At 40.9% G+C, this 23,064-nt stretch overlaps 1 protein-coding gene and 1 long non-coding RNA gene across 7 annotated transcripts in view; one reads left to right on the top strand and one right to left on the bottom strand.

Annotated features, from left to right (window-relative positions):
* Window positions 1-16,079, top strand: part of ABCC8 (ATP binding cassette subfamily C member 8) — an 83,792-nt gene extending 67,713 nt beyond the window's left edge. For 2 of the 6 annotated variants that reach the window (XM_076344089.1, XM_076344090.1), the window contains exons 29-39: window positions 340-432; window positions 4,048-4,150; window positions 5,592-5,705; window positions 6,324-6,444; window positions 6,606-6,736; window positions 7,313-7,391; window positions 8,265-8,373; window positions 9,965-10,068; window positions 10,845-10,978; window positions 12,349-12,411; window positions 15,453-16,079. In XM_076344089.1, the coding sequence (XP_076200204.1) occupies window positions 340-432; window positions 4,048-4,150; window positions 5,592-5,705; window positions 6,324-6,444; window positions 6,606-6,736; window positions 7,313-7,391; window positions 8,265-8,373; window positions 9,965-10,068; window positions 10,845-10,978; window positions 12,349-12,411; window positions 15,453-15,590 (1,189 nt within the window). In that variant the 3' untranslated portion in view covers window positions 15,591-16,079. Of the gene's footprint in view, window positions 1-339; window positions 433-4,047; window positions 4,151-5,591; window positions 5,706-6,323; window positions 6,445-6,605; window positions 6,737-7,312; window positions 7,392-8,264; window positions 8,374-9,964; window positions 10,069-10,844; window positions 10,979-12,348; window positions 12,412-15,452 lie in introns of those variants that run through there. The other 4 variants (XM_076344091.1, XM_076344093.1, XM_076344092.1 and 1 more) reach the window with 4 other exon arrangements.
* LOC143163205 (uncharacterized) lies at window positions 11,511-23,013 on the bottom strand. The gene is made up of 3 exons (XR_012995862.1): window positions 22,825-23,013; window positions 14,662-14,802; window positions 11,511-11,563 (listed from the first exon to the last, which is right to left on the bottom strand). It is a non-coding gene; the product is annotated as an uncharacterized LOC143163205 (long non-coding RNA).
* Between the last annotated feature and the right edge of the window lie 51 nt (window positions 23,014-23,064).

The raw sequence follows: 23,064 nt of genomic DNA, 5'->3' as shown, positions 1-23,064 counted from the left end.
TATCCCATTAAATTTATATTCAGCATAGAGCCAGAATGGTGTTTAAATGAACAAACAATTGAGTATAAGAAATAGGAATATAGATGAAAAGAGGGAAGGCAGCAAAGGGAAAAGACCCATTCAGAACTCCAGCACTGTTTGTATTCAAATGTTAAAAGAAAAATCCTCCTGGGGTCTTCATTCCCTGCTCAGACATGCAGCACTGCTTTGAAATCTATCTGAACCTTACATATATAATTATTGTGATGATATTCCCTTTCACTCCCTGGGCCTGTTCCAAGAGAATAACTGCACAACAAAACTGGCTTTTTACGAAAATCTTTTCATAACCCTCTCCAGGGACCTGCAGCAGCTGGATGACAGCACTCAGCTACCATTACTCTCCCATTTTTCAGAGACTGTTGAAGGTCTTACAACGATTCGAGCCTTCAGGTATAGTTTTTTAAGAAACATACGTTACCTCGCTTTTGAATATCTACCTCTGATTCTGTTCTGCAATTGTGCAGTTATAAGTAATCGTTATTTGGATCACCTGGAAAATCCAGAGTCCCCAAAACACTGGTAAGGGGGAACTCCAAAACATTGAAGAATTCTAAGCATTTTGCATGTGAAGGAGTTACTGTAGAAAAACAAGCTAATATGTGTCAGCTGCCCTGCGGTAACTCTCCGTACACTTGCACGCAGCCTGAAAAAAACTTGTGGGCAAATGTGATTTAAGAAGCTAAATTAGCTTGCAGTTACCACAGCATGCAGCGTGGCAGACTATGCACTTGGACAGTTTCCATGGAACAACTAATACGCACTAACTTGTTATGCCAGAGTAATTTGTGTATGAGTCGATGTCCTGGTAAGATAAACTGTGCATGCTAGTGACTTCAGAGCATACAATAGCACCCGAAGTTATTTTTCAGGTTGCTAGCTGAAAATGTGGTGGTTGGTACTGATTTTGAAAATACACAAGCTGGAGATAGTCTTTCATCACCTGTTTTGATTCATTTTTCTGTCCACATAAGCTCCCAGGAGAGGAGCCCAGGAATACCTGATAATGTGCCTGCGTTGCGTATCTGTGTTACAAAAACGGCAGCCACACTGATACTAGTAGAGGTACCAATAAAACTGCTGCTGAGCTTACCAGCTGCTTTCCCTACACTGGTGCTATTCTTGTCTTTTCCCAGTTGACTCAAATGCTGTCAGCTGTCTTCCACACCCATCTCATCTAGATATGTCTACATGTTTTGTTGGTTAATTATTACTGTTACCATTCTGTCTTTGAAACGGTAGTGCTTTTTCCTCCTAACCTATAATGTTAATTTTATAATAGAAGTAATGCACGAAGTTAACTGTTCTTAAACTATTCTAAATAGGATATAAATAGCTTAATGAAAGAAACACCAGTTTAAGAGTTTGTTTATTTTTGACTGAAGGTAGCTTCTCGAAGAGTGGTAAACAGCGTAGTATTTTCCATTATTAATTACTGTTATTGGATATTTAATTCATTAAGTGCCAACAGTGGTTCTCTAGTTTGTAGCTATGTCTGTGTTCAGTTTTAAGGAAATTCAATTTCTCTTTTAACTGTTGCTTTTCTCATATATCCATATATTGTTCTACTTCATCAAGAGGATCTTTAGAGTATTATGGCTGTATATTTTCAGGTGTTGATAAATAATATTCAATGCCATCTAGCTAATATTTTCAGTCATTCGGAGCATTGATTCTTCCCGTCACCTTGAAATGAATTCCTCTGTCAAAGAATTGTTTGGTGTCTCCTTTTTCTTAAATCCTGCAGTAACTGATGCGTGTCTGACCCAACAGCCATGTGCATTCAGTAAGTTCTGTATTCCATCTGCCAGCCAGCCTCCCGCATCAGCTGGTAACCTAGCTATTTTTAGGACTGTGTAGCTTGTCAGCTGCCGAACATATTAGCAGGAGTGGAGTTTAGACTTGCTAGCCTGAGCATATATAAAAATAACACTAATTCAAGAATCCAGTCATAAAGTTAGGAGGTGCCAGTTGTTCCTGGAGTGTCCTTACCCTTGGTAACTCTCTGTCCTGCACTTACTCAGAATGCATAAGGAAAGAAATGTACAAAAAAATCCAGGGGGAGATCAAAGGCAGCTACTGCTGCAGCTATAAATACACCTTCAGCAGATGCCCTGGCCTGATTTATAGTTTGCTCTCTGGCACTTCAGATAGCATTGGTGCTAAATGATCAATAAAATGTAAATGTGAAGGCTTCTGCAAAGACTGGTCTGTATTCTGAGAGGCCTGGTAATCTGGGGACACTTTCTGAAGAAAAATTCTGATATTTCTGCAGTACTCCACCAACCGTGGTAACTTTGTCTGCATCCCCATTCCACGTGTATATGCATGACTGACTCATGATGCATACCTCACATCTTCTAAGGCATATCTGCATCACATAATACCTCATGGTATAGAGATATGAAAGTTAAATGTGACTGAATTGGTTCCAGAAGCAGTACAGCCATCTCTGTATGGTAGGACACTGAGGGTAATTAGTCCTGAGGAAAGGCAGGGCTCACTAACTCTGACACTGCGTGACGCTAATGCTCGCTTTCAGGAGCAACCTTCCTAGGCTATGCAAACACACCAACATGCTCGGAGCCAGCCCAGGCCATTCTCCATTGCACACAGCAGACACATCTCCTATGTCTTGGCACATGGCGAACTTGTGAACAGCTAAATTATTTCCGCAAAGTGGCATTTATTTCTTTTCCTCAAAAGCATAAATGATTTATGTAAAGTTGTAACTTTATTTTACTGTACTCAGAAGGAGGATTAAGGTACTCGGCAGTGAACAAATTTGAAAGCTTCTCTAGGCCATGTACTTCATATTTAAACAAAACATTGTCATATCTTTCTCTCATATCAGTATAAGGAGAGCTGAGTTTATAAATAAACTTGTTGCAACTTGCTTGTTGCAACCATAATAGCTAAGGATATAAATAGGGCAAAGTTTTATACAGGGAGATTAGCAAGTTTCTTAAACTTGCTAATGTAATAAAGGGGGAGAAAAGGCAAGCTTTGGGTGCTTAAACTAGATCTTCAGGCCTTCAAGCTTCTGTTACTACCCTGGAAAAGGCTTTTGTGCCAGACCTCTCCTTTAATTATTGGTACACTTTATTATTAACATCACATTAATTTACACCTATGCAAATAAATATGCCCAGCTAAAAGGGGTGACTGGCTGACTTGCATGCTTGCCAAGACCCCTGTCTAAATAGGTGTAACAAGGAATCATCTTCCATACCTGCTAAATTCAAGGCAGAATTCAGTGATGAAGCTATTCTGATGAGTGGGTACAGATCCACTATAATAAACTGTAAACAGACCTATTCGCCATTAATCTTATTTTGCATTCTGTGGCTAATTCATTTGGGGCGAGGGGGATGACACACAGTTCTTTCCAGTCTGTTACTTTTTGTTGCACCATGTGCTTGGACTTTTATTTTCCAAAGTGCTCCATTTGTTTAGTGATAAGGACAAACGTGTTTGTCTAACACTGGAGCTACCATGACTGGAGGTACTTCGAATTTATACTTTATAAATGGTTACAATTTCTAGGCATTACAGTAATACAAATTTTAAAACTTGAGCTTATATGATTAACTTAGTGAGAAGAGGAACTGCATTCTGCAGTACTAATACTTATTTTCACAAGTACATGCATGTATTATTTCTCTCTCATATATTTTTAATTTTTTTTGTTTCAGATTTGTCTCTCTTAGAGTTACCATGTAATAAAATACATTTAGAAGATGCTCAGTGTGATCCAAAGTCCCACACAGAGTTTCATCAGTGCAATAACGTCCATTTACTCCTGAAGATACTTTACAAATACAGTTTGCATGTGTCTAATACAAGTCTACAGATGATGTCACTCTGAACTATTGATAGGCTGATTTAGACCCTGTGTCAAGCTGCCCATGAGCTATACCTCCAGAAATTAAATTTTATTTTTCATTTTCCAAGATCCCAAGGCTTGACCCTTTTTTCTTTTTTTTTTCTTTTTTTTTTTTTTTTTAGGTATGAAGCCAAATTTCGACAAAAACTTCTTGAATACACAGATTCCAACAACATCGCTTCCCTTTTCCTTACAGCTGCCAATCGCTGGCTGGAAGTCCGCATGGCAAGTACATTATTTTTGTGTATACGCAACGAATTTATTTTACTTCATTCCAAGCAATCTGATGAGGCATCCAACAGTTATCCAGCCTCATCTGGGTTTCAAAGCTATACCTTTATCCTTTATATCTATATCTCTCTATCTGTAATGAACATGTGCCCAACCCATCCTGGAAATTGAATAGAGTACAAATTTTCCCCATAGCCTGCAGCTGTTTATCCAAGACAAGAGTAGTTTTTATAGGTCACACTGGCTCCTCTGTGTGTGAAGAGTGATCAGAGCTGGTTGAGCTGTGCCGCCAGCCAGGATGCCTTTATGGGATCGTGTCAGTCAGTGTCAGCAGGCCTTTGCCTTGTGGCTCCCCAGGAACATTTCAACATCCTGGAAGCTCTCTTAATAAGCAGAAGGGCGCAGACAGGTTTGTGCCTGTTTTGGGTCATCTGGAGAATGCCAAAGATACTCAGGTTGCTCGTTTCCCTAGAGTGCTCAGTAAAGTGGCCTGGCACAAGAAATTATTTATTAAAAATAATTCCTTGAGAAGCAAATCAAGGAATTTTATGTTGTGGATGGTGATATTTGTATCAGGCTTTGTTAGATACAGGTGTAGTACCGCTGTTGTGGTAACATGGGCTCCTTTTATATGTGCTAAGTGTATGTTAACTCATATTTCATGTCCCACTCTATACCTCCATTTTGGACTCCATTTTAGCTGGTACCTTAAATTCAGATATTCAGATATTGAGTATGACTGAAATAAAATGTTATTAGCCTTTTATATATTCAGTCCTAGACCATCTGAAGTTCCTAATTCTGATCATTGCCTGTATCACTAAATAGTGCAAACACAGACGAGTGACAATTTCCCTCCTACAGAGTTCATTTTCTAGTCTGTTACATAATTTTACTCAAAGACTTGTTTGTAGGAAGTCAAATCACTAATGATTTAAATTAAAGCAGCAAAAGCCTATCGTGGGTGGACACAGTCCAACTAATAGGTACATGCTGTGCAAGAGCAGCTTGTTTGAACAAATATGGGTGGTAGTCCCCCAGCAGCAACTGCAGTGCCTCCCAGCAGTTGATCATCAGCCACAGGGAGGATCCACTCACAGAGGGGATCACGTGAACATTTCCCTCCTACCCCAGGTAACATCAGCTGCACAGTTTCAGCCACCTCCATTACATGCTTAAGATATCTGTGTTGACTTCTCCAGAAGAAGACTAGAAGTGTTAGTACAACTCCTGTGTACAACAGCGTTTCCAAACAGCACAGCCATGCTAAAAACAGTGAGAACAGGTTCCTAGGCAGGGTCTGTATGGAGTTTTCTGGTGTTTTCTGCCTGTATTTCAAACTGTGCAATGGGTTTGTTATTTGGTATGCAAAGTTATGAGAACGTTTTAATCATTTGTAGACTTATAGTGATGGAGCTTATTCATATTCCTTCAGGAGTACATTGGAGCATGTGTGGTGCTCATAGCAGCTGTCACTTCTATTACCAGTTGCCTGTATAGTAAACTCTCTTCAGGACTTGTAGGCTTGGGACTAACCTATGCTCTTATGGTAAGAATCTCAGGACCGTTTTTGTCTCCCCAAATGTTTTTTTGTAATTCTTCAGGGCACAAAGATGAACAGGAAGATCGAAGGTGTCTATACTTCCGTAGTGGGTACTGTAACATCACTGAAACCATGTGTTAACTTCAGTTCACATTCAATGGTTGACATATTTCAGTGTATGCTTTCTTCAGTTTTTAGGTAAAATATTCACTGAAGTGTTAGTTCAAATATGTCAACAAAACATGGCCAAGTTGCATCATATTTTTTTATATTGTCTTCCATTGTGAAGAATATTTTTTCAGTGCATCAATTGTAATTGTGCCCTGGTACATCATTCTAGACTGTCAAACCTTAAGCTACCACCTGTCTTTACGGTTCCCCTCCCTCTTTTCTGTTTGTGTAGATCAGATCTCCATAGTACCAAAGTATCTGTGTACTGCAGTTAGGGAATTTAACCTTTAGTCATTGTTGTCACCCAGTTGATGTGTACCATACAGTTCATTCACAACTTCAGCTTACTAAGGCTGAACAAGTGTTACTGTGGAGGAGTAAAAACTGCATGCTGGTCAAATGTTGCAAACTACTAAAAATCTGAAATTTAGTAGTGTATTTGCTTTATATCAGGTGTCTAACTATCTGAATTGGATGGTTCGTAACCTGGCTGACATGGAGATCCAGCTGGGTGCAGTGAAAAGAATCAATGGCCTTCTCAAAACAGAAGCTGAAAATTACGAAGGGCTCCTTTGTAAGTGCAGTTTTGTGCAGCATGCAGACAGAGCTTGCTGAAATTTTAATGATTTTGCAGTGTATTACCATGAAAAACATAGTAAATCACTTGATGAGCTGATGAATTTATTATGAGAGGGTTGATTTTTTGGGTTTTTTTCCCCTGTGCTCCTGGTACAGCTTCCTCACAGATTCCCCAGAACTGGCCAGACAGAGGGGAGATCCAAATCCAGAACCTCAGTGTCCGATATGACAGCAACTTAAAGCCAGTGCTAAAGCATGTCAATGCCCACATCTGTCCAGGACAAAAGGTAAAGAGCTGTAGTGATTCCGAGAAGCTCTTTAGACTAGCACATCATAGAAATCACAAAGTTGAAAAAACATACCACAGTATGTTTTGATGACTGAATTACAGAATTTTTTCTCTAAAAGAATGTAGTGCACTGGAAAGGAGTCTGTGGGTTTCTTAGTTTGGTGTGTTTAGCCATACGTTAGAGTGAGAAGTTAGCAGTACACACCACTTCTCAGTATCCCAGTGCCCTGCTGTCAGCGCACAGTACCAAAAGAAGTGACAGTGACCCCTTACTGTGTTAGACCTACTTTCCATCATTCCCATGTGGCTCTCTTGCCTTTATTCCCATTGTTGCCACTCTCCTGTTGTTCCTGTATATAGGACTGGCCTTGATTTATCCCTAAATGCTCAGACCCCTAAAGACAAAGAGTGAACTTAGGGATTCTGTTATGGCCAGTTCAGTTTGACTGAACTGTCAGGAGGACATGAGGATCATGTGGATCATAACAGCTCCTCCATCCACTCGTCTTAAGTGTCAAATACAGACATTATCCATTTCCGCTCACCTGACGTTCATCTGCTTTCTGTGTCACAGATTGGGATTTGCGGCCGAACAGGCAGTGGAAAATCTTCCTTCTCTCTTGCATTTTTCAGAATGGTTGACACTTTTGAGGGTAAGGTTACACTTTTGCATATTGGTCAAGCTTAGGTCCTGAAGGTGCCTTGATAGTCCTTTCCTTAACAGCAGCAGCTTTGAAGTGCCATTTTTGAATCTGCAGGACACACTCTGGCCTTGTTTAAATACCCGTCACCTAACAGCTGTGCCATTGATAAGCTGGATCAATAAAATTCTACTTGACAGAAGCAAAAGTCCTTTTGTGCTGTTAAATCACAACAGTAGGAGCAAACCATAAAAGGGGAAGGTGTTCAAGTACAATGAAGGATCCACGCACAAGGCACAGATAGGACCCACTGGGCCCAGAAAACTCAGCAACTGGGGATTGCAGTGTGGCCTGCTGCCCTGGAATTTCCTGCCACATTTCCTGCTATGTGTGCCATGTCCATGTGCCTCATGGAGTGTCTTCCTGTGCATCTCAAAAAAATTTAGCCTCGGTTTCCCAGCCGCATCGCCCACAGGGCCCTTATGCAGAGCCAGACAGTTGTACTTGGAGATAAAATTTCCAAGTGCTCAATAGTAATTTGGCTTTTTGAAATGCTTTTTCCCCCTGCTAACTAGTCTCTGGTTGAAGTAACCTCTTACCTTCTTGCTTGATAGATGTTTATAATGGTCAAGCAGATAAGTAGTGTGTCTCATCATTCACAAAATATTACAGGTATACTTCATATTCCTCCCAGCTGAGGCTTAGTCTCAAGACAGTTGTGCTTGCTGCTTAACCAAAACTTGTTTCATTAGTGAATAAGGAGATAAGCAATTCAAGGCCTGTTCCTGCCCTACTGTATTGCGAGCTGAAAGTGAGCCATGTCTTTGCCAGCAGCTGTGTGGCGTAATAAACAGTCTAGCAGACTATCCATTTTCTTTTGAATAGGAAGGATTATCATTGATGGTATAGATATCGCGAAGCTCCCCTTACAGACATTGAGATCCAGGCTGTCAATCATTCTCCAAGATCCTATTTTATTCAGCGGAACAATCCGGTAAGCATTAAGCACCAGCAATAAAAAAAATATAATCACTTATATGCCATTATATATTATAATCATACCATATAGTGACTTTTACAGAATTGCTGATAGCAAACTGTTCAATTCCGGTCTCCTCAGTTGGAGTAGGGAGGATCACTGCCTTCTGTCCGTGCTTTTTACCCACCCCTGCCAGACTGCACCTTCCCAGTGCCTGAGCCTGGTCAGCACGCTGTCGGCAGAAGGCATCCCATGCCTGGGAAGTAGGGAAAGTCACTATTTATTCCTCCAGGATTGAGCAATCAGTTTAGCTCACTGATCAAATACCCATAACCACCCAGCACTTCTTGAAACCTTCGTTCTCCTACATCTATTTTCATCTGTCTGCCTTAAAAAATAAGATGGAAAAAATGCAGACTAAAGAACTAATGTAGAAAAAGAGGAAGCAATAGAACAATATGAGAAGTACTGGGGGAGGTCTGGGCTATTATATCCTGGAGCCTCTGTCTGTGTTGCTCTTCTAGTCTTTGAGATGTTCTTTCATCTGTGAGAATATCTGTGAGAATCCTCTTTCTCTGAGAGGATGATGCAGTAGAAACAGTGGCAAAAAGCTCCACAGTTTCCAAAAAATGTCCTTCCCTACGTCTGTGGCATTTACCTTAGAAAGGAACAGTACAATCCTCAGTGCAGAGTTACATCACCTGCAGTTACAGTTTCTACATAAAAGTCGTTAGAGTTCACTGAAAATGATACAGGCTTCTGTGGTTTGCTGACTCCACATTAATACAGATCCTAAGATTATCTCCTGAACTTGCCTGAATAGAGCATGATTCATTCATGTCAGAAGATGAGGTGACTGTATACCTTTGTTTTATTAATGAACCTATTAAAAAATTTATTTAGGCCAGCATCAGTCATTCACAGCACATACAGTAGGAGTAAAAAGTAAAAATAAAAAGTGTTACGCACCATTGAATCTTTTATTCCTGATTATCATTCTACATATTAACATGATATGAGACTCACATTTGTTGCTATCATTTCTGGGCTACAGCAAGCTAAAATAACATTCATCTGTTCATAAATCCAAATTTTGTTCAGTTGCAGTGAAGACTTGCATTTCATAATTCAGTATAAAGCTTGATTGTTCTGTTTAGCATTTCTATAGCAGTAAAGAACAAAGAGACATTGGATTTAAAAGGAGAGATGGTAGAATTTTGGCCTTTGTTAAAAAATGAATGTTAATTTAAACTGATTATATTCACAGTTTTTTTTCTTCAGAGCTTTTTCTTGTAAAACGTGAGAATTTCTTTACTTTATTCAGAACAAAATAAATTCTGAAACCACAAAGATATCTGCAGAACAGGAAGCTTCTCCCGTTCTGCTCAACTGAAAGAGTCAAATTTTGTTCTTAATCACATTGGTATGAACGTTGACCATGTCTGCAAAATTCAGTGGATTTATACCAATGATAGATCAGAATCAGGCCCAGATCTTTAGCATATAATTCTGATTATTTGCAAGTTTGTTTCTAAGCACACTAAAAGAAGAAATACATTGCAGAAGTTTATATTGACTGATATTCTTGAATTACACCTAACTGTAGGTTTAACTTGGACCCTGAGAAGAAGTGCACTGACAGCATGCTGTGGGAAGCATTGGAAATAGCACAGCTCAAGCATGTGGTGAAAGCGCTCCCTGGGGGCCTAGGTAATAAGACTTCCTTCTTGAGAAGATTGCTTCCAGTGTTCACAACGTTGCTGTTTCACATTTACTATTTATTAAAAAGGTAGTTGCTGAAGAAAAAGCTTTTTAGGTTTACGAAAGGTGACAAAAAGTGCTTGCCTGCAGGCAAAGGTCCTATATCCATCTAACTCCCTTACCAGCTGCACCTGTGGGGCAGAATCCTGTTTCTGTTCAAATCAATGGTAAAATTATTATTTTATTACAGTATGTCTTCGTTATGAAGCATGGAGGTTTACAGGTCTTGGGAATTCAAATAAGGTGTCAACAATTGAGGTGTTGTCTAGAATATGTTCTTTTGTATTTTCCAGTAGTTGTGTCCAGGGAGGAAGGTTTCAAAAGCTTAAAGGTGTGAATCATTTGGCCATGCAAAAAACCCCCCAAAACAACAAAAAAAACCCAAACCTTAAAAATGGTAAAGAAATGATGGATGCCACTTTGACAGGGGGATGCAGTGTCCTAGACTGCACATGTTCCAGAGAAACTTGCTCTTAAACATCCTTAGCTACTTTGATGTCTAATAGATACAAAGAATATAGTGAGACAGAAGTATTGGTTGTTTCGAACAATGGAAATGAAACAGGCAAAATTGGGCCACCAGCAGCTGTAGACCTAGGAAATGTTACTTTGAAAATCGTTATGCTCAAAGTGAGTCATTATCTTCCAAGCATATGCTCTACTCTGATCTGACCCTCTCATACACGCACACCCCATAAATACTGTTTTTGCTATATCATTTCCAGATGCTATAGTCACAGAAGGGGGTGAAAACTTTAGCCAGGGCCAAAGACAGCTGTTCTGCCTAGCAAGGGCTTTTGTGCGGAAGACGAGCATCTTCATCATGGATGAAGCCACAGCATCTATTGACATGGCAACAGTGAGTTTGGAGCATTTCTGATTTCTTGCTTTCCTTGGGGGGAAGACAACTGCTAATATGCGAAGAAAAAGGTGGAAAGCAATTCTATCTACTCTGTAATATGCTTACGCCATATTTAGTGCAGACGTGTTTACAAGTCCAGGTAGTTGTGAGTCATTGCTAACTAATCTAAAGAGTTTTTAAATCATTTCACTAGGGGTTTAATAGTTATTCCAGCATTGCTTGCATTAGGAAAATGAAGCAGGTTATTTTCATTGGCAATTTGATTTCCTAAAGTACACAAAGCTTTGGAAGGTCAGCTGGGACGGTCAGTGAAGGGCAAATTGGCAAGCAGACAAATTCCCCCAGCATGGTGGATAGGACAAGTCAGGAGGTTAGAAGGCTTGAAAGTAGAGCCAGGGAAATAAACAGAGGCATAGAAAAGACATACTGGATTATTGCATTAATTGCCTGAAATTTCTAGACAGGGGTTAAACCACAAAATAATAGTGCACTGACTGGATTTTAGCCAAATAGAACAGTAGGTTCTTACGATTTTTTTTCCTCTCTTCCGTTGTTATGAGAAATGTTTCGGTCGTCTTCATTCTGTGAGTAAAGAATATAATTGGAGGGGTTTATTATAATAGCTATAATTTTTAGTTCTGTAAAATGTTAGTGTGTTGGGTGTCAGTAACATTGGGAATTATACTGTACACAGCCCAGTTAAAACACATTTTGAATTTTGACGCATTAAGGATATAGTTCCTCCATTGAGATACATATCTAAAGAACAGATAATACCTTTATTTGCTATCTCTGCTAGTGAAATTTCTAGGCAGTTTGGTACACAACAACACATTTCCTAAATAGCAAAGGATGATTACTTGTTGAGTGAGAACTATGTATGTTAAGACCATCTTAAATATCATCTCCACTGTTAAATATGCCAGGTACAGCACACTCCTTTGCTTATCGCTGCCACCCCTTGGTGTTAGATGTCCCCAGTGTGCTGGGACATTCCTAGGATTCCAGCAGGGTGAAGAATGCACCACTGAGGCACTAGCATGCAGGCAGCCTGGCAGCACCCTCAATCCACCTTTGATTTCCTCACCGTAAAACTGAGGTCAGGATAGCAGGGGTTTGGGAGCCAGAGCACAGCTCTTGTGTGCGCTGAAGCCCAGGGGCAGTGGGGGTGGCAGGAGCAAGCAGGGCTGTCTAACTGGAGACCAGGCTCTGACTTAGTTCTGACATGTAGTTAATTTTTCATTTCTGCAATGAAGGATCAATAAAAGCATGGAATAATCAGTGGTTACTTAAGCCTACTTAGTGTCTGTGTGTCTATCATGTAACTTCTGTTGTTTGAAAAGCAACAACTGTTTTTCTTTACATAGGAGAACATACTCCAGAAGGTAGTCATGACTGCGTTTGCTGACCGTACTGTGGTTACAATAGCAGTAAGTACAGTCTCTGCTGCTGTTCTAATGCAAACAAGAATCAGAAGTACTGCATTAGTCAATTCTTGTCAATGTTAATAAATGTGTTAATTTGGCCATTAATCTTTTTTTAATGCAGTGTTTAAGTGTAAGCTTTCTTTTCCATTTTAAACTACTTTCTTATTTAAATACATAACAACAGCTTCTTAAATGTGTTGTGTGATGCTAAGTCTGATTGCTTTTACAGGCATGTAATATAAGTATGCAGTCTATTTTCTGTTACCCATTTTAGGCTAAATTAAAACATAATATGACTTTGACTACTGTGAAATCTAAGAATAAGTTTCATCAAGCTACAGTAATCATTTAACTAAGGACAAGTAAAATTGTGCGATAGTTCTCCCAATGGATAAAGCGATTATGTTTCAGAATTTAAACAAATAAACGAGACTCTTACTAACTTCCAAAAATAAATATTCCATCCCTGTTGACAGTGATTGAATTTAAGTTTGCATATTCTTGAAGTGATTATACAAAGATCTTGAGTATCTATAAAAAAAATTGTTTATGAAAGAGATTTGACCTGAATCAAAGCAGTTGGCTCAACAGATATGTCAGAAGCAATACATATCTTTCAGTCCTCTATTTTCTAAAAATACACATATTTCAGGGAGGTGAGAAAAAGTCATTATGCTTCTTAACATTTAAAAATTAAACACAAGTCAAGAAATCCATGCTCAGGAATCTTACAGCATCTTTTTATTTTTACCTAGCAAATGTGTAATAGAAAACCTGATTTATCTTATGGTATCCATTTGGTGTGTCGTTATTAAAAAAGCAAAGGAATCATAAGCATAAAATTTCCTGACTTCTCTGCATGAAAATTCTGAGTTGCACTGCATTTTGCATTTATGTATCTTTTTCAGTTTGGGGATAGGCTGAGAAGGTTTTATTCGTCTTTCACTCTCTTAGTGAGTTTTAAACTGCACAGTTCAAAAAACCAGCATTTTGGAATAAACTTACTTTGAATGTTTTTACTTCCAAATGTAAATGTGGTTTACAGCAGGTGGGTTTGTATTCAAAATTCTCTATAATAGAAACATAATATGGTGGTTTGGGGGGAGGGGGTTGGGTAGTGGTTTGGTTTTCGGTTTGGTTTTGTTTTGTTTTTCAGAGAAATCCATATATTCCTAATTTGTGCTTAAGAACAATAGGAATAGGAATAGTATAGTATTGGGTCTGTATTATCATCTGTTACTTTACCAGGATGGCAGCACTGATTGCGTTATACTGAAAGAGATCAGACAACAAGGGCAGCAAGTACAACTGGAATGTGATATTTCAATCCCCTCCCCCTGCCCGTGGTCTGGGTAAATGTCACAGAAGGACTGCAGCAGAGATGAGATTTGTAGATGCCATCAGTGATTATTTCATGGAACATCTGGCTAGGAAGCCACAGATGGAAATACAGGAGTTGTTTTGGTACTGAGGGTGCCTAAGATCTGATTGGGAACCTTATGGGTGAAGAGTGACTGTGTAACAGGGACCACAGTATTCTGAGATTAAATATCCCTGCAGGAGTAATGCAGACCCAAAAAATCCAATGCAGTTACACTCAACTTTAAAAAGTGGAATTCTGCAAAAATGAGGAGGCTTGCTAAAAACAAAACCCAAAAATAAATGGGGGGGGAGAATCTAAAAGAGGAAGCGAAGAAAATTTAATCTACAGGGATCGTGGAAATTACTGAAGGATTTTATTAAAAAATCCCAGAGCCAATGCATGCTATTTATTAGGAAAGGCTTGAGTAAGGGTAGAAAGAAGCTGGTATGGCTAAACAAATAGACTATTAGAAACAAGAAGGCATTCTTGTAAAAACTGAACTCAGAGCCAAATAAAGAAAACAGAAATGATCATAAGTTCTGGCATGTTACATGTGAAAATGCAATAAGGCAGGCCAAAAAAAAAAGTATGAGAGCAGCTTCTGGAAGCCATCAAAACTAATAATGAATCCATGAATCCCTGAAACACAGCGGGAGCAAGAAGTCTGTCAATCTATGGGGACATTTGATGATCAATACAGGAAAGGAATGCTCAGGAAAAATAACGGTATTGCAGAAAAGCTAAATTAATTATTTTCAGTATTCACTGTGGAAAAAACTGGGGAGGTTTCTTCCTAATAAATTAATCAAATGTTAGGGCTTACTAGGAAAAGGGTAGAGAACAAAAAAGAAAACATCATACCACTGTATAAGTCCATAGTTCGCACATACCTTGAATATTGTATGTAGTTTTAGTCTCCTCATCCCCAGAATGACATGTTACAACTGAAAAATGTTGAGAAGCATGAGGATGATTGGAGGTGTAGAACTGCTCCTTAAGGGGAGCAGCCGAGTAGCCTAGGCCTCTGCTGCCTGGAAGAAGGACAACATAAGGACATGTGAGAGAGGTCTGCAAAATCAGGAGGCAAGGGGGAAGAGGCATCAGATGAAGCTCTGAGCAGTGAGGCCCAGAGCATACAAAAGGTGGTACTTGTTCATGCAGTGGGGAGCAAGCCTGGAAAAATCTTTTCCAAAAGATGTGGATGCAAAACATTTATGAAAGCTCAAGAGAAGACGTGGGCAAGGTCTTAGAAGAGAGTTCTATTGAGTTTTACAAACAGACAAACCACACCAAGCTCGGGAACCCCCCTGATCTAGACGTAGCCCAGGACTGGGAGAGTACCCGCATGCAGTACCGCACTCGCTTGCCCTGTTCCCACTCTTCCTGGCTACCTTCTTGTGGCAACGCTTGGTGGCAGGACTCAGGGCTAGGGACATTGTAGTCTGAACTCATATGACGATTCATACTCAAGTATCTATGTGCAATTTAGGTACTTGAACATCCACGTGGCTCTTGGTCTGTATATTTATCTGCAGCATTTGCACAGTAAATTAGGATGAAAAGTAGCATAACTAGCCTTAATCAAACTTGAACTTGATAGGAAAATTAATTTCTGGAAGTATGTCTTATCCTGGAATATATTTGATACACTGAACTGGCATTTTGTTTATTTGTTTTTCAGCACCGTGTGCACACGATCCTCAATGCAGATTTGGTTATTGTAATGAAGAGAGGGGTTATTTTGGAATATGACAAGCCTGAGGTTCTGCTAGAACAAGATGACAGTGTCTTTGCTTCTTTTGTACAAGCAGATAAGTAATAAAAATAAATGAAGCATTTTAAAGTACAATTGTATTATTTTCTAAAAATGTAAAATATCTGTAAATAAATATTATTTCATAATAAATTGAGTTTTTCCTTTTTTAATAAAATGAGCCATTTTTCTCCATCTGAAACATTAAAGAATTATCCATGTACTTTCCTTTTTTGTATACTACTCCTCCTCTTCTTTTTATTTGCTACCAAAGAATCATGAAATATGGTTGAAACTAACTAAATGGGTGAAATATGACAGGATACACATCAAACAAACATAGCCAGCAACGAGTTCTTATGTAACTCTTAAACCTCTCCTGTCATTTTATTAACGTTATTTTTTTTATGCGTCATAGTCCTACTGTAGATAACACTCATGACTGACTAAATGCAGAAGGGAAAAATTATATACCAAAGGTATTTCTCACAAGCGTGTATCTCTTTTAATCATATGACTCTGTAAAGCTTTAAAATCTAAATATAAAATCTATAAAACTTTTTTTATACTGTGGTTTATTGATAGTGCCTGTGTCTCTTGGTGTCTCCTTTAATACCTTTCAGAAATTAATCACAATCTGATTCCTTTAGTCTTTCTTAGGTTGCCTCACCTCTACCCCCATTGAATCATATTATACTGATTCCAAATGGGATTGAGCCAGACTCCCTCCCAAACTGTGAGGAAGCTAAGAGGAGGCAGGCTGTGATTAAAGTATCAGTGTTTAATGCACTCTGTTTCCAGACCAGTACAGACATACCAATTCATCTGGAAATTATCCCTCCAAATCTGGTAAATAAACCTTTCACTGTACCTCAGAGCCATGACAGCTTGACTCATTGTCTCCTAGTCTCACATATTTCACCCACTGTCACATTGTTTCTAGATTCACTGTGATCCTTACAAATAAATTCTGTATGCTTATTAAGATAACTTGTAATTATCCTAATTTGGCTGGACAACTACTTATCCCTGCCCTACTGATTCCTTGTGACAATCATTCCAGGATTTATTAATTGCTGAAGGGTTAGGATGTCAATGACCCAACAGAAGGCTACAATGAATCTTTCACCATTATTCTTTTTATAGCAACTTTGGCTTTACATCCATTTTTGTCCTCTTCCCCTTTTTGAAGAATTCGTAGCACTTGGGAAAAGTCCTTTCTCTTTTTTTCTCTCTTTAGCCTGCTCAATTAATTTGGAATCTGTTTTTTAAAGGCTTTATTTTCTAGAAAAAGACATCTCGGAGTTCTCATGGGATACATGATATTTTTAATGCATTACTTCTCTTCTAGCACAGCAGCAGAGAGCAAGGAAACTGAAGAACTGTTGTTGCTGTTCAAGCAGTGTTACCAGTTCCACAGCAGAGTATTTGCAGCATCTGCCTGCTGTTATTTGTGCAATGTTTAAGGGCATTAAACTGGGGCCAGAGAAGATGTAACCAACAGGAGAGTGTAGGACGAACAACAATAAAAGTGGGGAGGTAGAATACAGTTATGCAGATTAAATGTATAATCTCGTTAGGTCGTGCAGAGAGGAAATGAGAAAAGCAAAAGCCCAGCTAGAACGCAATCTGACCGCTGTTGTTAAAGACAACAAAAAATGTTTTTACAAATATATTAATGACAAGAAGAGAGCCAAGGAGAATCTCCATCCTTTATTGGATGCGGGGGGCAACATTGTCACCGAGGATGAGGAAAAGGCTGAGGTACTTAATGCCTTCTTTGCCTCAGTCTTTAACAGGCAGACCAGTTATCCTCAGGGTACTCGGCCCCCTGAGCTGGAAGACGGGGACGGCGAGGAGGATGAACCCCCCATAATCCAAGAGGAAGCAGTTAACCACCTGCTATGCCACCTGGATGCTCACAAGTCTATGGGGCCGGATGGGATCCACCCGAGAGTGCCAAGGGAGCTGGTGGAGGAGCTTGCCAAGCCACTCTCCATCATTTATCAGCAGTCCTGGTTAATGGGGGAGGTCCCGGAAGACTGGAGGATTGCCAATGTGACGCCCATCTACAAGAAGGGCCGGAAGGAGGATCTGGGGAACTACAGGCCTGTCAGCCTGACCTCGGTGCCGGGGAAGATGATGGAGCGGTTCATCTTGAGGGCGCTCACAAGGCATGTGCGGGACAACCAGGGGATCAGGCCCAGCCAGCACGGGTTCGTGAGAGGCAGGTCCTGCTTGACCACCCTGATCTCCTTCTATGACCAGGTGACCCGTCTAGTGGATGAGGGAAAGGCTGTGGATGTGGTCTACCTGGACTTCAGTAAGGCCTTTGACACTGTCTCCCACAGCATTCTCCTAGAGAAGCTGGTGGCTCATGGCTTAGACAGGTGTACTCTTTGCTGGGTCAAAAACTGGCTGGATGGCCGGGCCCAGGGAGTTGTGGTGAATGGAGTTAAATCCAGTTGGCGGCCGGTCACGAGCGGTGTTCCCCAGGGCTCAGTTTTGGGGCCGGTCTTGTTCAATATCTTTATCAATGATGTGGATGAGGGGATTGAGTGCACCCTCAGTAAGTTTGCAGACGACACCAAGTTGGGCGGGAGTGTTGATCTGCTCGAGGGTAGGAAGGCTCTGCAGAGGGACCTGGACAGGCTGGATCGATGGGCCAGGCCAACTGTATGAGGTTCAACAAGGCTAAGTGCTGTGCGGGTGCTGGTCGACAGCCGGCTGAACATGAGCCAGCAGTGTGCCCAGGCGGCCAAGAAGGCCAATGGCATCCTGGCCTGTATCAGAACTAGTGTGGCCAGCAGGAGTAGGGAAGCGATCGTGCCCCTGTACTCGGCACTGGTGAGGCCGCATCTCAAATACTGTGTTCGGTTTTGGGCCCCTCACTACAAGGATGTTGAGGTTCTGGAGCATGTCCAGAGAAGGGCAACGAAGCTGGTGAAGGGTCTGGAGAACAAGTCTTATGAGGAGCGGCTGAGGGAACTGGGGTTGTTTAGCCTGGAGAAAAGGAGGCTGAGGGGAGACCTCGTCGCTCTCTACAACTACCTGAAAGGAGGTGGTAGCGAGGTGGGTGTCAGTCTCTTCTCCCAAAGTAACTAGCGATAGGCCAAGAGGAAATGGCCTCAAGTTGCGCCAGGGGAGGTTTAGATTGGATGTGAGGAAAAATGTCTTCACTGAAAGAGTGGTGAAACATTGGAACAGGCTGCCCAGGGAAGTGGTTGAGTCCCCATCCCTGGAGGTATTTAAAAGACGAGTAGATGAGGCGCTTAGGGACATGGTTTAGTGGGCATGGTGGTGTTGGGTTGACGGTTGGACTCGATGATCTTAGAGGTCTTTTCCAACCTTAATGATTCTATGATTCTCTGTCATCGCCTACTACAGATGAAGAGAGAAAATGGGCAGTTGGGAGGATCTCCTTCTCCAGGGAATCATTTTGCTGGGCAGCTTCAAATTAAAAATAGCTGCAGAACTATGGGATACCAGGCATCCATTAGGGCTGAGAGAGAAGAAATGGGAGACAGGTGACTATCCTTCCAGGGTAGCAGAAGGGCACAGTGAGTGCAGAGCAGGTTTCTACTACAGCTACTGTGTGTGCTGTCTCCTAGCTGCCCAGCACTTGTCTAAGGCAGGATCTCATCCTGTAAAGGCTTAGGAAAACACCACTCTGCAGGACATCACAAACTCATGCTGCAGAGAGATCCTCAGAAGCTTTGCAACCATCTGTGGAAGATCCTAAATCCTAATGGTAAGAGGAGCGATACAAGAGAAGTGAGACTTCATATGTTTTTTTAATAAAGTGCCTGGGATTTGACACTGCAATTTGGACTAGCTCCTATTCCACAAGTTTCTGACAACCTTACCAGGAAAGGAATGCAAGGGAGTAAAGGACACAGCATATTGCTAAGATGACTGTATTATATCTCGCAGTATTAAGGAATAAGAACTCAAAGTACAAGTGTCATATATTTCCATCATAAATGGGGCTTATATTTCATAAAGCAGCATTGCAGGAGAGTAGGGTGAGTGAGTTGGTTCATATCCAATGATTATATATCTTTCGGATGGTACCACAGTGCTGGATAAATACGTATGAACAGGGAGGCCTCTTAGCTACCACTTGGACAGAATGCACTTAGCATTTCCTCAACACATTTTATCTAGTCTTGTTTATATGGAACCAAGTCCCAGGGAGTTTCTGCCCCCTACCTCCAAAGGGTTAGAGTCTCAACAGTGACTAGAAGCAGTATCCAAGAACATTATTCTATGGTGGGAGGCTCGCTGCTATTATCTGAGTCATTAAACCTGTTGCCTCGAGATAGGCGTTCCAGAAGTCGCTGTTATATCAGGCTCACAAATGTATTTTGCATGACAATGAAGCATTACTAAGCAAAGTGCTGTACTAAAATGGGTGCAAGACAGCCCCAGAGCAGCCATGTCCAGACTTTCATTGCTCCTCTGGGATGGGACTCAGCTCAGTCCCAAAGGTGTTAGTGGGATAGGCTGTCCATGGAGATGCAACCAGGGTTTGTTTTATTTTGTTTGTTTTCTAAAAATGCTCCCATTATGCAAAAACCTTTATATCATTTATCCCCTTGTCTTAGTGTGGCCATTTCATCCTGTTCTACTTATTTCTAAGGGAACACTGCTTCCTTGGAAGGCCAGGAAGCACAGCATGCCTGCTACATTAGCCGTCATCCCAGCTCTGCTCATGCCTTCCCCTGTGGCTTTGCATAAGCAACTCCGATCTCTTTTCTTCTGTCTACCCACTTGTACAGCAAGGTGAGTTGTGAGGCTTAATTCATGTTAGGCTAACACTGTGTAGCCTTTGAAAGAAAGGACTGCTTCTAAAGGCAGAGTAATACCATGGTACCAACTAAATTTTAATTTAAGTTATAGTAATATCTTCTTTGATAGCCATTAAAACTAGGATAAATCGAGGCAGGTTTACATTGAAATCTAAAACCTATTTTGTGGGTGGAAAAACTTACCCCTCGTGATTCAATACTACAAAGTGGGATTGTTCATTCCTGTGAGCACAATTTGTTCAGCAGCTCTTAACACAAATATGTTGGCTCACTTAGAAGATCTGCCACTTTTTGCTTTTAAGTATCTGTCACTTGATCCACAAAGACAGGACTTCTTTTTATTCTGCCCTAGAAATTCTTCAGCAGAAGCCACTTGTCTTTGTTGTCCCATCTCAGCCAACAAGTGCTCAGAGGTGAAGAAAAAGTGGCAAATGACAGTCCCAATAAAGAACAGAAGTGGAAACAAGGAAACACCCTTCTAGCTCTCTAGAGTTCAGGATTCCTAAAACCAACACGATGAGTGTGTTCATGCAACACCCCTTGTTGTGGTAGGCTCCATGGGTTGTTCCTAGCACCAGACTATGAAGCAACTTACATTTCCCTTTAAAACACTCCTCCCTGACAAATTTTTTTTCATTCCACATTCATGTAGTTACCACCCTCTGGAGGAAAAGGTACAGAATAATACAACGATTAGAAAAGAGTAAGGAAAAATGGCACGAAAGGCATGACTGCCTCTTGAATACCTATGTTCAACTCTGAGAAAGTGTGAAACGTTACCAATGAACTGCATGGTGTTACAGAGCCTCTTTATGCTCACTTCAGAATGCTGGAAGTAACTATGAGCTGCCATCAGCTGGTGAACCACATCTTTGACAAGTAAATCTTCAAATTACTTCATCCATTTGGGGTTTTTTTAAATGTTAAGAAAGAAAAGTATAAAAAATACAATATTTTTAAGTTAAATTGTATATATAAATCATGTAGTTAACAAAGTAAAAGTGTAGGTGCAGGTGACATGCTCACACAAAAAATGTGTAGCAAAGTGATACAGAGAAAGGGGAAGTATCTTTAGCTAAGCTCAGCGGCCTGGCAGCCGGGTGCCAAGGCACCTTGTTGTCATTTTAGTTTTATTTACCAAAGCAGCAAGAAAGACAACCCAGAACAAGAGAAAGCGTGGAGTATTGGGAAACTGACCCCTCCGAAAGGAATGGATGTGTCCAATGACATGCAACTCTTCATACATAAAAAGTAGAAATAGTCTAAAGTAATAGTAATCGTTTAATTACAAGACCGATAATGACTGCTCAGAGCACTCAGAGTGATTACTTAAAAATACTATTCTGGAATCCCTAGGTGGGCCACAGTAAGTAGCTGTAGGTGGTGAAAGTTAATTTCAACCCCAACTGGCTGGCTCCCAGCCATCAACTGGGCAATTGCCTTGCCCAGGCAATCAATGCCAATAACTGCTTACAGTATGTACTGAAGCACTTAGAGCCAAAACTGAAGGGAAAGTCCATGGGCACACACAATTAGAAAAATATAATCATAAATCCACTGGCACTAAAGAAAAACCTCTTATCCAGAATATCCTAGGATGCTTTAGCAACTCTACAACTTTGGTGTCTAAACTGAAATAAAAACAAAATATTTAAATCAGAGTAAGTAAACACATGAATGAGAATATTGCTATTTAAACAGTGGACCATTCACATCACAGTGTTTTTAAATAACACCTCTTGTCACAGATACATCCTTATACGCATGCACATGTATGCATTTATACGCACACAGACATCATACTGCCACACACAAGTTCTAGCTTCCTGCCTCCTTTTGTCACCTCTTCCGCGATTTTGATGTCTGTCTGGAAGTTCATGTCACTGTGAGTTAACCATTTGCAGACAGATCATTCGTTTGCAACATTTATTGCTATTTGGACAGTAGACATTTTCCTGAGCAGTCACAGTTACATCATTTCATGAGTTCCTTCTTTCAGAAAAATCCTTCCTTAGTCAAGGCTAAGTAACTCTAGCAAGTTTTGCAAGTGGGAATGAGCCCCTTTAGTTCTAGGTCTCTGTTTAACCATTATGTCCTTGGACTTGGCCTCTTCAAGCAAATTTCCTACCACTGCCTGCCCGATTCACTAGATGAATGCTCTCCTCCTGCTTACAGAAAAATGCACAGCTGAATTTCAGGATTTTTTTTTTTTTTTTTTGTATTAAAGATTTCCTTTAAAAAAATCCCCAGCACCATTTTGTTTTTTATTTCACGGAATAACTGCCCGACCTGAAACCACACCATCCCACGAAGTAGCCACCGTTAATGGAAGCCAGGTACTGGCAACAAATCCATCCTCGAACAAATATTTACAGAAATCGGCTCCGGGGAAAGGGGATCACTCACACCGCCGCGGCCGGAAACCCGACCTCCCCGTTCCTCAGGAAAAAAAACCCACAAAACTGAGGTAAAAAGGTAAAGAAACGCACCCAGCGCTCACCGGGGAGCAATCCGGGACTCGGCTCCCCCCTTCCCTTCCCACAGGGCGACGCTAAGGAGCGGCGCCCAACGGTTTTTAACCGCCTTCCGTTGCGCCCGTTGCCCAACGACCGTTGCGCAAAGGCGCGCGCGGCTCCTCCACACGCGCCCGCGGGAACGCCTCAGCCCCTCGTCCCTCCGCTTCGGGCTCGCCGAGGGGCCGGTACCGGCTGGGGGACCGCACTACCGAG

Source organism: Aptenodytes patagonicus, chromosome 7 (genome assembly GCF_965638725.1).
Source record: "Aptenodytes patagonicus chromosome 7, bAptPat1.pri.cur, whole genome shotgun sequence".
In the NCBI taxonomy this organism is placed as follows: Eukaryota; Metazoa; Chordata; class Aves; order Sphenisciformes; family Spheniscidae; genus Aptenodytes; species Aptenodytes patagonicus.
Note: the sequence above shows the minus strand (reverse complement) of the source record. Positions and strands in the feature narration are given on the sequence as shown.